This window comes from Crotalus tigris, unplaced genomic scaffold, assembly GCF_016545835.1.
Source record: "Crotalus tigris isolate CLP2741 ecotype Arizona unplaced genomic scaffold, ASM1654583v1 scf7180000018268.1906537, whole genome shotgun sequence".
Classification (NCBI taxonomy): domain Eukaryota; kingdom Metazoa; phylum Chordata; class Lepidosauria; order Squamata; family Viperidae; genus Crotalus; species Crotalus tigris.
The window spans coordinates 87,821-102,048 of NW_024096914.1; the positions used below are offsets into that span (position 1 = coordinate 87,821).

At 35.7% G+C, this 14,228-nt stretch overlaps 1 protein-coding gene across 15 annotated transcripts in view; it reads right to left on the reverse strand.

Moving 5' to 3' along the window:
* Positions 1-946: 946 nt before the first annotated feature.
* PCM1 (pericentriolar material 1) overlaps positions 947-14,228 on the reverse strand; it is a 66,425-nt gene continuing 53,143 nt past the window's right edge. For 13 of the 15 annotated variants that reach the window (XM_039349373.1, XM_039349368.1, XM_039349378.1 and 10 more), the window contains 11 exons: positions 13,853-13,986; positions 13,032-13,166; positions 12,012-12,176; positions 10,857-10,916; positions 9,515-9,644; positions 5,600-5,757; positions 5,049-5,124; positions 3,854-4,110; positions 3,510-3,602; positions 3,271-3,394; positions 947-2,042 (listed from right to left, as the gene is read on the reverse strand). In XM_039349373.1, the coding sequence (XP_039205307.1) occupies positions 2,017-2,042; positions 3,271-3,394; positions 3,510-3,602; positions 3,854-4,110; positions 5,049-5,124; positions 5,600-5,757; positions 9,515-9,644; positions 10,857-10,916; positions 12,012-12,176; positions 13,032-13,166; positions 13,853-13,986 (1,358 nt within the window). In that variant the 3' untranslated portion in view covers positions 947-2,016. The remainder of the gene's footprint in view (positions 2,043-3,270; positions 3,395-3,509; positions 3,603-3,853; positions 4,111-5,048; positions 5,125-5,599; positions 5,758-9,514; positions 9,645-10,856; positions 10,917-12,011; positions 12,177-13,031; positions 13,167-13,852; positions 13,987-14,228) is intronic. The other 2 variants (XM_039349376.1, XM_039349377.1) reach the window with 2 other exon arrangements.

Sequence of the window (14,228 nt, forward strand, 5' to 3'; positions counted from 1 at the left end):
CTCTACTGAATGCAATGCTAATGGTTGGAATTCATTGTAAATTCTCTGGGAATTGCAGTATATTTCTCATTCATTTCCCTTGATATATACATAGATATCAATGTCTTAGTGGAGAGGTCCCCAACCCCTGGTTCGTGGACCAGTACCATGCCGCAGCATGCCAGCAACTATTCCACACGAACAAGCAAAGCCCCAAGTGCGGGATGCAGGCAGTACACAAAACCACCCTTCGGTCCTTGGAAAAACCTCTCTCCTGGGGCCCAAACGGTTGGGGAGCTCTGTCTTAGTGAGTTTTCTAAATGAGTGCATTTTGCAATATTCTGAATCTTTGGTTCTGTGTTTATTTTCCAATAACCCCTACAAAGTATGTAGGTATTAGTGGAAGACTATGGCATTTTTATCTAAGTACCTGATTTTGGTTTCTATTGAATGAATGTTCTTGTCGCTACTCAGGTTTAAGCATAAGCAAATATACAGTTTTCTCAAAGCAGACAAATTTGTTCATTTGTACTTTTGAGTTGAGCTAAGACTAAACAAGAGTACAAGGTACAATTAAATACTTAATATGTTAATCTTCAAGAGTATTCACTTCGCAACCCCAGGCATGCTTGCAGGCACTGCCCTTTTTGCTTTACAATGCTCTGATCCACTCTGTGCATCATTCACCTGAATAGCAATAGACTTTTAGGGTCACATATCTGATTTTACATAGTAAGTTCAAACTATGTTTACAAGGGGAAAATTTACTTATACGAGAGAGATGAAAAATACATTTTTTCAAATATATTCTAGCCAGATTGGTAAGGCATTGCTGGTATTTTTATAGAACAAAATCAGGCATTAGTGCCATCCTGCACATTCATGGCAAGAAGGAATTTCATACTGTGGTAACAAAAATAACATTCTCATCATTCCAATTTTGGGAACAAAGGACTCTAGATTTAGATGTGTTTTCACATAATATTTTATCACAAGGTGAACAGTTGTATTCAGAAGAAACAGTTTCTAAAGGGTACAAAAACAATCAGTGAAGAATTCTGAAGTTGTTGAAATAATGACATATTTAATATATTTAACTTTCCTTAACAGTTTCTGGGCTAGTCCCTTTAATCAAAATATTCTAAGAAGAAAGTACTGTATATACAACCGTTTGGTGAAGATGGTGTAAGGGAACAAGTAAGTTGGTCAGTTCTTACACACAGATACAAAGCTTACATTGGTTTGGGATACTGTCCCAAACCTTTGTCCACAGATAATCACTTCTGCAATGTAATCACTTTGAGCTAAAGATTTATGATGACCGATGAAATGGTTGAGGGAGCAATCATTAGATTTAACATGTTATAAAGACAAAGATTTATTATCATGTTATATGTGCTAAGAGATTATTATTATGATCATTATTTAGAGAATTATTTTTGTTTCATTTCAATCTGATCTTTTTACTATAGTTTTTATTAATCCTCATTCTCTCTTTGGCCTCTAAATTGCTTTCTGATGAAATAATTATAGTCCAGGAAAGTTTATACTGTAATAAATTTGTCAGTTTTAAGGTATCCCAATAAGCTGTTGATATTGCAAGAAAAGCAAAACTTTAAAGAGCACCTTTGGATCAAACCCATTATCATGTGATGAGAACTCAGTAACACTTTTAAACAAGCTACCAATAAACTGTTTTTAGAAATGAACACTTTTCTCCTTGAATCTATTATTACTCATGGATCATCTTAGCTTCATAGAGCGTTGTTCAAAACACACCTACATACAAGTCAAACTTTATTTAAAACCACAGGTAAAATTGCTAAAATCACAATAATAAAAACATAAGAACTGCAGCCAGACTGAAAGTTTAGCTGTTTGAACTTTTATGAGAAAAAATTTGCAAGTCTATTCTAAAAGGCAGTGTGTGAAAAACTACTTTACATTTTATACAGATTAGAACACATGAAACGTAGTAGTGATTTCTATTTGCATTTATCAATGAATTAGGCCACAGAGACATTCCAAGGGTCATTTTCATGCACTCTGAGTTCCGACAATCTCTGAAAAAAGAAAATAAAGTAACTATTCACCAATAATATAGAATATACCTTTATACTGGAAACAGTTTTAACAAAAGTGTTTATAAACTATAGTCAACAAATACATATGATCAGACCATATGACTTCATTCTCATTATGAAGATGGGAGTTTATTGTTCCCCACAATTAATACATATCAATGTGTACTTCCATCAATGTAAATGGATAATTTTGGGTGCTGTCAAAAACAGTTTAATAATTCAATAATAGTAGAAAACAAAATAGATTATCACTGTGCAAAACTTGTCCATTTAGAACAGAATGTTCTGGAAATTCTGGATAGTTCCAGTCTCTTTCCTGAACATGTTTGATCCTCCTCCTAAACAGGTTGTTTGGGAATAGTTAAAAAATTTACAGAAGTAGCTTCTTTAAATGGACAGAATTTTGCAGTGTTGAATTGCTTCTAGTTTAGACATTATTAAATATCCCTGGGAATAGTTTTTGTTTAGTGGTTAAGGTACCAGGCTAAAAAGCAAGAGACCATGAGTTCTATTCCTGCCTTCCCCATAAAAGCCAACAGGGTGACTTTGGGCCAGTCACTCTCTATCTCAACCCAACTCACCTCACAAGGTTGTTGTTGTGGGGAAAACAGAAAGAAGGTGCATTGGGTATATTCACCGCCTTGAGTTATTTGTAAAAATAATAAAAGCAGGAATCAGGATACAAATGATTAAAAGAAAAAGAAAAATAGGGCCAGAATGGGAATGGAACATTCCAGAGTTCTCTAGGCCAGTGAATTTTGTATATTTTTAAGAAAAGATAGGAACTGTTCAATTAAATTTCACTTTGTTAACTGGTTCACAATCATAGCAAGACAAATTATAAAATGTAAGTGTTCTCTGACTTGATCTTGATTCCTGGTCATTTTCACTATATAGTTTTCTGTTGGGCAATGGTTCAGGAATCATTTCTTACTGCCTTATTCTAGGAAGTTTCTTTCACTTCCCAGTCTTGCCTTCAGCTCTGGGGTTTCTTGATGATTTGCCACTCAACTGTAACAACCCCCTCTTACTTTTTTAGGATAGCTAAAGTCACCAAATTTAACTAGAGCAAAAATGCTTTAAGTCTGAATGCAGAACAAAACTAAAAATGTTTATTCAACTTTTCCTAGTTCTAGAGTCTACAATCTGCATAAAGTAAACTAGTATGAGTAGGATAAGCATAACTAAAGTAATCAAAGATTCTCACCAGGTTCCTTCAACATTTGAGGATCTCCTACTAATTCCTCACCCTGCCTTTCTGCTTCAGCTAGAATTTCTTCCGTGATACTATTTGTCTGAGACTCTGCCATCATTTTTTTCATTAGTTCTTCCTGAAAATGGATCAAAAGAGTAATTCTCACAATTTACTAGTCTTGTCCACTTGTTCTGCACCATACTCTTAAAAATAACCCTTTTGCTTTGTACATTTCTTAGCGTAATATTTACCTCTGAGTAGACTGCAAGTTTAAGCGGTATGTCTTCAACTTTTACAAAGTCATCTTCATCAGATTTCTGACTTACATTTCCAGAACCAGTTTCCTATAAAGAGAATGTTTGTAATTTTTAATCTGACTTTCTTCAAATAGTTCAAGGAGGTGCCCTTAACATTCTTCAGTTTTATAAGTTCATTGCAATAACACTTCTTGTTGTAGAACCAATGTAACTAAATTAAACTAAAACTAAACAATAAAACCAAAGTGTAAAAGAAGCATTCTAGGTAGCCAATTTTCCAACCATGCATTCTTGAGGCTCATGCCACATTACATTTAAAAGTCAAAAGCATTACGCACATATTCATTAACCAATACAGGAGATTCTGTATCAGGACTGCCAACTACAGAGCTTTCAGGTGTTCCCGATGATGATTTTGAGTCTCCACATATTGCTTCCATAGTTTGGTTTTCATTTTCTGCTAATGGAGCGTTAGTTTTTTCTGTAGCTAATATAATGCTGGTATTAAAATCTTCAGCAACTCTAACAACTAAGGACTGCTTTTCTTCTGTAAGATTAAGATACTGAGGTACAATAGCAGGTGTATTTTGATCATCTGAAAAATAAACAATATTTGATTATGCTGCTTGCAAGGACTGGGATTTTATAGCAGTTTACACAAAAACAAAAGTTAGTGAATATGGAAAACATTTCAAAAGGCTACATTAAAAGATACATATATTTTATATAAATAATCATGTTAAATCATTTAAAACTATTCTGCTATAAATAACTCAAAACTTCAATATGCTGAATTCAGTTAGACATATTGTTAAGATGGTACAAGGCTGAAAGAATAACACATTGTGTCATTTTGCCAATTAAGTTTATACTCTGAATCCAGACTGTACCTAGAGTTCACACTACAAATATATTATAAAATAATAAGACTTTGAACAATAAGCAAAAAAATACTTGAACAATTTATATAGAAACAACGTATGTCTATTTGTGGCCCAGAAATTATTAATATGAAGTGTTCTAAGCAAAAACATAATAATATAAAATCAACCTGTTTTGTCCATCTCTTTCTCTTGTTCTCCTGCTATTTAATTTTCTCTTACCTATTTTGTTTTAACAATAATGTAGATCTTGTTAATGTTACTTATATTTTCAAGTCTAAAAGCATGAAATGCTAAACTATGAAAAAGCAGGATACACTTAATAAACTCTGAAGTAAGAGCTTGGCCACATCATGGAATCCTTTGTGTTGTTTAATAAGTGTAAAGTATTTATAAAATAAAAACTGAAGAGTAGTACCTAGTTTTTATTTAACTCCTTCCACATAATTAAATAAGAAAAAGCAATTATTTATATGAATGTATTTCTATCTATACTCAATAGAATTTATCTTTCTAGTCATCAAAACACTTGTGGATTAATTCCACCCCAGCCCAAACCAAGCATCATCCAATTGCACAAAAGTTTCAGATGATTTTTTCCCCCTAAGAACAAAAAATACCTTGTAAATAAGTTTTTCTATATTCATTTTACCTTTAGTATTTGCAGTGTCTTGTTCAGAAGATAATATTTGACGCATATTTAGATTTTCTGATATGGACTGTGAAATCTGTGACAAAATAAATTTATTAACTATTTTGATACATTTAAACATTAATTACTTAGTATTAATTAAAGCTCCAATCTTATTATGAAGCATAGGAAGAATCTTAAATTCAATGTTAATATTAATGTTCTGCTTCCATTAGTTTAGCAAGCAGGAATATTCATTTATTTGGACTGGACTTGGTTGGACTCGATGACCTCCACGGTCCCTCCCAACATTATTATTATTATTATTATTATTATTATTATTATTATTATTATTATTATTATTCCATTGTTTCTGATATATTACATTACTGATTAATAATCCCGATCAAACTTCCAGTCTTCCAGTTTGAAAAGCTGTTGTATTTTACTTAGCAAATTTAAATTTCATTTTACCATCAGTGCATAGTTCTAAATTTTCTAAACAATTATGTTAATAAATCTTTCCAAAGAATGAAGACTGTCTAGCATAAACACACCGATTCCCTCAATACCTGTTCTTCTTCATTTTCAGCTGTTGTTTCATTATTTGCCTGGAGGGAGGTTTGAACATCTACAGGTCCTTCTTCAAATTCATCTATTTCTTCCTCTTCATTTTCATCTTCTCCACTTCCATAATTAGTGAGAGCCTGGGTTTCTGCTTTAGACAAGCCTAAAATATGAGAAATATACTCAAAACATAAAATAGAGCACAATGGCTAAATACATACATAGATAGAAACACAAATGTTAAAAGCTTTGGGTTGTTTTTTACCCCAGTCTGAGGTTGGCATAGTCTGAAGGGAAATAGAATACAGGGAATCCCTGAGTTACAAGGATTCACTTAGCGCCCGTTCGAAATTACACAAGCGCTAGTGCTTACGAACAATTCCCCAAATCACGAATCTCGCAGCATCACGGCAGGCGTTCACCCTAATGACTGCAGAGGCTCTGCAACATTCACCCTGTTCCCCCCCCCGGCCCACAACTGCTTCCCCCCTCCCTTCCTGCCCCTCCCTTGCAAAAATCCTTTTTGCCCAGCTTTCTTTCCCTTTGAGGGATAGGAGAGTTGGCTTGGAAATGCTTTTCGTGCTAAGAATGGAAATTTCTGGAGTCCGTGATTTTGCATGAGTGTTTGAAGTTGCACCAAATCACAGACCTCAGAAACTTGGTTGAAGTTTGCGAAAGATGTTTGCGGTACTTGTCTCCTGCTCAGGTCCTCAAGTCCTTTCTGCCTGAGGGCAGGCCTGAAGTCTGCCTCGCACCATATCCAGCCTGCCAGAGCTCACCCCACCAGAGGAGAAAGTGACCCTGTTGTCCCTGGAGCCTCGGAGAGCAGGGGAGGCTTCTACATACATCCGGAGGTCAGATCTAGGCCTCGGAGCCCTCCTCCAAACTGTTGCCACCCAGAACGGAGATCAGATAGGCTTCTGCATGCCTCTGGAGGTTGGATCCAGCCCTCAGAGAAGTGCTCCAAGCCATTTGCACCTGGAATGTAGCCTCTGGAAATCCAGGCCTCGGAAGCATCCTCCAATTCATTTGCACCCGCAACGGAGATCAGGGTAGGCTTCTGCATGCCTCCAGAGGTTGAATCCAGGCCTCGGAGGCATCCTCCAAGCTGTTTGCGCCGGAACGGAGATTGAGGGAGGCTTCTGCATGCCTCTGGAGGTTGGATCCAGGCCTTGTAGGCGTCCTTCAAGCTGTTTGCACCTGGAACAGAGATCAGGAGAGGCTTCTGTATAGCTCCAGAGGCGCAAATGGCTTGGAGCACTCCTCTGAGGCCTGGATCCAACCTCCAGAGGCATGCAGAAGTCTCCCCCAATCTCTTGTTCCGGGTGCAAACAGCTTGGACCAGTCCTCTGAGGTCACATCGTAAACAGCGCAAGAGTTCAGGTACCATTCTCTGCAAAAGAAGATCAGTACCTGAACTCATGCAATATTACGGCACCCAAGGGCTTCCATCAACTCTCCTGTCCCTCAAAAGCAGGAACCGCAGCAGAGAGGAAACAGTTTTTTTCAAAGTAAGTGAGTCCGATGTGGCAAGAAGGGAGGGGAAAGCACGAGGTATCTTAGTGGGTCAGGAGGCCTTGGGGGCCTGTTCCATCACTAGGCCCCCCCATGGCCTTCCCAATCCTGAGATACCTCATGTACACTTTAAAATCTGTGTGTGTCATAACGAGCAGGGAGTGATCTCGTTTAAGGTACGAGATTCACTCCCATGAATTTTCGAGGTATGAGTGGAATGGACAGGTTCCATTCCATTCGTAACTCAAGAACTACTTGTATTTCAAAGTCCTCTGAAATGGTCTGTTTCCAGTTTAAATTCTGAACATCCTAAATTTTTTGTTTCAAAATAAACTATCAAGAGACATTAAACAGTAGACAAGGGAATTACTTGAGTTTAAGAAATATAAAATCAAAGACTACTTTGAAGCATAGAACTAGCTAATTGAATCTTTAAATTGTAGCCTAGATTCTACAAATGTAATTATGCAAAATATTTTAGATATTGAATATTGAGTAAAGCTAAAGCTGTGCATTATAGATGGATATCTAACAGCATAATGTTATGTTTATTTAATTATCCAGCATGTACAATATAGAATACTCCCAGACAGACTGGATGGAAGTCTAAGCCTATTATAGAAAGAAGCTACAAATGTTCAACAATAATGGTATGTGCAGTACAATATTAAAAATGAATATGGGTGTATTTCATTTCCTACTGGAGACACAGGAGTGAAAGAATGCTGTTGGAACAGTTCTTTTTACACATGTAATCAACTTTACAATGTAAGCAAAACTCTATTAAATCAGGTTCAAGGCCAACCTAGTCATCAGCAGTAACTGTCAGAGGCATCTTGGAGTCCTAGTGAAAAATCACTTAAATATGAGCCAGCAGTATGCTACAGCTGCCAAAAAAGCCAACACAGTTCTAGGCTGCATGAAGACAGAGATAGAAACAAGATCATGTGAAGTGTTAATATCACTTTATAATGCCTTGGTAAGGCCACACTTGGAATACTGCATCCAGTTTTGGTTACCACAATGTAAAAAAGATATTGAGTCTCTAGAAAGAGTGCAGAGAAGAGCAACAAAGATGATCAGGGGACTGGAGGCTAAAACATATAAAAAACAGTTGCTGAAATTGAGTGTGTCTAGTTTAATGAAAAGAAGAACTAGGGGTAACATGATAGCAGTGTTCCAATATCTCAGGGGTTGCCACAAAGAAGAGGGAATCAAAGTATTCTCCAAAGCACCTGAGGGCAGGACAAGAAGCAATGGATGAAAACTAATCAAGAAGAGAAGCAACCTAGAACTAAGAAATTTCCTGATAGAACAATTAATCAGTGGAAGAACTTGCCTCCAAAAGTTGTGAATGCTCCAACACTGGAAGTTTTTAAGAAGAGATTGGACAACCATTTGTCTGAAATGGTATAGGATTTCCTGCCTGAGCAGGGGATTGGACTAGAAGACCTCCAAGGTCCCTTCCAACTCTCTATTTTATTCTATTATTTTGTTTCTTGAAGTGGCCAGAAAGGTACCTCTGAAAAGCTTGCAAGCAGGAGACCAGAAATACAACTCTCCCACTATTGATCCCCTACAATGGAGGCATGCCACCTGCCTCAAAAATAACACTGTGGCAGAGGTAAACAGATAGCCCTATCCTCATGAATTTATGTTTTCCCTGTTAAATCCACCTAAGTCAGTAACTATCACTTTTTGTGTCAATGAATCCCAGAGATTATTTATGCATTGTGAAAAAGTGTTTTTCTATCATCTTCATTCAGTAGTTCTTGATTCTAGTCTCTTTAGAAAGGCCTCTTTCTCCATGCTATACCTGATATTTAGTAACTTAGTTATAAGAATGTAGTAAAACTTCAGAAAACTCTGGAGTGCTCCATTTCAAAATGGATTCATTTTGCACAGTTCTACTAAATCATGACTATAGTTTAGATTAGCATCTATCATGGTGGCACAGTGATAAGAATGCAGTACTGCAAGCTTTCTTCGGCTGACTGCTGGCTTGCCTGCAGTTTGGCATTTCAAGTCTTACCAGCTCAAGTTGACTCAGCCTTCTATCCTTCCGAAGCTGATAAAATGAGGACCCAGATTGTTGGGGGCAATATGCTGACTCTGTAAACTGCTTAGAAAGGGCTGTAAGGCACTGTGAAGTGGTATAAAAGTCTAAGTGCTATTGCTATCTCATTTAAACATAATTCAGGCTCAATAGGTGTAACAATCTACCTGATGCATTTAACAATTGGATTGGACAAACATGAATATATTTATTTATATTTATTTATTTAGCATATAGCAATTTATCTGTAACAAGCTAGTAACAAGACAAAATTAGTGATCTTGAAATAAAATTTTAATTTCATTCCACTAATGTAGAATGGAACTATAAAGTCATTAAAGTTGCTTACTTATGGAGACTGGACAATTTTCACTCTCTTCTTCCTGATCAGAAGGATCTGATCTTGTACTGACTGGAATTTCTCTGCTGAATATTGCAGGTTCATGAATTTGCTTAATAGTTTCAGTTTCATCTTTGTCCTAGAAATAAACAGAATTATTGTCATACAGAGTAAAAGCATTTTATTTTTTTAAGATTTATTTTTAATGATTAAAACAAGAATGAATCCTATAATGTCTATTCTATAAAGAATTTTACAGTTCTGCTCAAACTGCATCATCTCTACAGGTATTATTTAAAAACAGCTCGGGGGGAAATATTGTGGAGTAAGGAATATGAAAATCCTTCAGTGTGGAAGAACCTATTTAGCAACTATTACTCCTTGCTTATGAATCTCCAAGAGATATCTAGTTTGACTGCTGCTCAAAATTTTGCTGGCCACTCTCACTATAAAAAAAATTAATCAATAAAAGCTCCAGCAAAAACTAGATTCCTCTTACTATGCATCACTCTTAGTTAGAACCTCCTAAGCCCATTTCTTTCTTTCTTTCTTTCTTTCTTTCTTTCTTTCTTTCTTTCTTTCTTTCTTTCTTTCTTTCTTTCTTTCTCTCCCTCCCTGTATGTGTGTGTGTGTGTGCGCGTGTGTGTAGGATTATTAACCTATCTGATAATTTAAGATAAATATAAAAAGTTCATTTATGTTTAAAAATTAATATAGTATTCATCAGAAGTGATAAAACACCTTCAATTACAAAATTTGCAAAAATAAAGAAATAGAAGATACAAAGTGTTTCCCCAAAAGACCTACCCTGAAAATAAGCCCCAGCTTGATTTTTGGGGGGTGGGCCTAATATGAGCTCTATCCCAAAAATAACCTCTAATTTTGGGGCGAGGCACACACCTAAAAATCAAGCTAGGGTGGGGGTTGGGGAGTGGAGCTGTCCCACGCACCCTATATCCATTTACCTTGCAGCCAAGCCTCTCCTCGCCAGTCCACTTCTTCTGTGGTGTCCATAGGCTTGCATTTTGCAATCAGAGGCCTTTCTGGAAAGCCACTGCAGCTGAGAACCAAGCTGTGGATTCAATCCATTGCTCGGTTATCAGCTGCAGAGGCTTTCTGGAAAGGCCTGACTGCGAAATGCAGGCCTGAGCTCCATTCTGAGCTGCAAAATGAAGCTGCTCCTTCGGCTGCAAAAAAAGTGGGCCAGCTGGGCAGGGCTGTCGATGAGTAGAGAAGACACTCCCCCCAAAATAAGACTTGGTGCTTCTTTTGGAGGGGGGGTGGTGGAAAGACCCAGTCTTATTTTGGGGGAAACACGGTATTCCTCATATTGTTTAAAAAAATCCCTTACTTTGTCTTCATCAATATCTTCAGTAGATGAACATACTCCTCCTTCAAGTGATTTTTTTACCTAATAAAGAGAAATTTGAAAGAATATTGGCTTCTGTTCAAACTAAATACAACAATCAGATAAGATGGAGATTGTAGGAGATATATAAATGAATTCTGAGCCATATATTCATTCTGCTGTGATTTTCTTTTCAGTTGGTACCTATTAAAGTATTACAATATTGTTTAACAAGATATTTTAGTTTTTTGCAGCTTGCCCTATTAGAACTGGCTATTAGATTGGCTGAACACTTTCTCTGAAGGCTCTGGTTTGGTATGACAGAGATATATTTGAGTGGTTAAGTGTCCTTACAAAATAAAAAGGTCAGATGATGCAAATCCTATTGTAATGCTAGTATTTTCAAACTCCTTGTCTTATTTTTGTCTTGTGTCCAAACTGAAGGCAGAGTGCAACTTTAATTAACAATAATAAAAACAAAGAAACATTCTATTCTTCTACTGTTCTACAAATAATATTCTAAACTGAAGAATTTAAAGTACAAAGAACTGAATCATAAATAATAGGATATGGTCCTATTATAACTAGCTAAAGAAAACCTTCATGGTAGGGCTCTGTTTGACATTAAAACAGAAAAATTTCTGCATCCTATGACATCTGCAGTCTTACTAATGACAAACAAAATAAAGCAAAATATATGTCCTTCCTCAAATTCATGAACACTAATTTCCAAAACATGCCTGTTTGTTTGCATTATTGCATAAAGAACCAAAAATATCCTTTAATAAGGAAAATGTAAAACATGGTTTAACTGTCAAGCTGAATTACTTTCCAACCTGAACAGAAATTCTCTAATAGAGAATTCTTAATAAATTCTGATTTATTATCAGATCCGTGCTCATCAACCCCGGTCATTATGTCTGGTGTTTGGAAACAATGGGAGCTACAAATGAAAATATCTGAGACCAACAATTGGAGAAAATTGAATAATTCAGAATTGAATATCATTTGACCTCAGGAAGAAGAATATTGACAGAAAAAGAACTACCAAAACTATAATTTAACAGAATTTGAAATATATTAACAAAATTAATATATTTCCATTATATGAAACAAAATTTTGATCTCTTTAGTATAAGATTGTATCATTCCACCTACTTCTATCTTTGGTTTACATTTTTGCTTTGTTGTCAGACTGTTATTATCTAAGTCCTGCATGAGTTTAAAAAAGGCTAATTCATTGAATAAGACTTCAGAAATCTCCACAAGAAGGTCCTCTCCACAATCCTTTAATTTTTTACCAGCAAATTTTGCCAGTGAATCCTGTCCAACAAAAAAAAGAAAAAAGGTTTAATATATCTATTATGTTCAACTTTCATCCTTTCCCACCTCCTGATTATATTCAAGGTGGCTGACATAGCATTATTCAACTTTAACATATTAGCTTGAAGGCTTTGTTAACGATCATTGAATGAATTTATGAGAAGGTTCTAAGGCATATAGCATTTTATTCTAAAGCAAAACAGACAAGAATTTGGATTAAGTTGTCCCCCATGTTTCTATGTGACAGATACTACTTTTTCCAGATATTTTGATTGTATATTCTTCATTTGATTAAGAAATCAGTACAGTATGCCAATTTCTAAAACAAAAATAGAAGGCATGAATGACAAGTATTCCAGAATAAGCTCGGTCGAAAGAAATGAGAGTTGCATCTCAATCCTCCCTACAGTCCATTCTCCTTAAACTAACATTAAAAAGTCTAAAAAGGATTTGGATAATTCTCATTTTTAACCACCGAAGTAACATTTCAAATGATATATAAAAAGTAAGTTTCATTAAAATATTTGTTTTCTCATGCTGTAAAGATGAGCAGATTTTTAAGTGTCAGCTTTTACAAATCAGACAGATTGCACTTTCCATACTTATACTTGAGTTGCCAGATTATTTAAGCACTCTTTCATATAAATTTTTCAAGAAATTAGAAAGTACTTAACTTTGATCCAGTAGTTTAGGTGCTATACAATCTGATTTATTGAAGTAGTAAAATCAATTGCTATCATTGATAAAAACATTCACATCAGAGTCAAGGTAAAATAATCTTTCCAAGCTTTGCCAGCACCATAATGATTTTGAAAATAACCTCTGTTTTACGGAGCTCACAAATTGTATACTTACCTGCAAAATGCTACCAAGTTGCTTATGAAATATCTTGACAAATTCTTTGCTTTCATCATTTTGTTGAGTAAGGGTTAAGACCATACGTTTTACAGAAGTCAAGAGTTGGGAAGTACATATTTCATCCATGTGTTCCTAGAAAGAGTTGAGATTAAATTTTATTTATTTATTTATTTAATATTAAAAGGTCACTGAATTTACATAACTTGCTTATAATCTGCATATAGAGATAAGAAAAAGATCAGAGTTCAGTCAATCAAGTGATTCTTTAGAGAATACAGAACATGAAGAAATATCTTATCTTTGGTAAGAAACACTTTTACTTTGAATATGGGATAAGTCAGTGGTTCTCAACCTGTGGGTCGGGACCCCATTTGACGACCATTTCACGGGGATCGCCAAACAACGCAGTCCGCCATTTTTTCCCCCCTTTCCCTTAGCTGTGCTACTCCCTTTTATTCTATTGGCTTTTGAAAGACAATAGAATAGACTCTCTTGAATAGAGTCTAATTCTATTGGCTTTCAAAAGCCAATAGGAATTGTCCAGGTTGTCTCTACCCTGCTCAGCCAGCCAAAAGTCCCATTCTGCAAACGGTGCTGCACCAGTTGAGTAGTCCTCGACTTACGACCGGTTGAGTAGTCCTCAACTTACGACCGGTTGGGGGTCGCGGCATTAAAAAGGTTGAGAACCACTGGGATAAGTGAAGTACCATCTTCTCTATAGAGAGAATCAGCTGCTTAAGAAAAATCTAGTTACAAGTTTCTGTAAGAGCAAATTCTTAATTTCTAATTGGTAATTACTGAAATCAGCATTATAATACCTTCAGAAAGGGGATAACTTCTTTCATAATTGCTTTTATTTGTCGATCCAGCTGCTGAGTATCTATTCGGGGGCAAGGAATAGAAGATACTTCAGGATTCTGTGGTGCAGAATGGCTTTCAACTGCATCTGAACCTTTAAAAAAGTATGCTAATATTAATGTTTTTTCCCCTCACAAAAATGAACTTCAATATAAGTAAAAATTTCTGGATCTTTGATTACATAAATGCTTCTATGTTTTGATAAGTAAGCATACTGAAGAGTAAAAAGTTCAATATAACAATATAGTCACTGCCTTTATGTACAGTAAATACCAAAAAATTTACATTCAAAAATCAATGCTAACATAGGAGATAGTACCCTGAAATATGCAACAA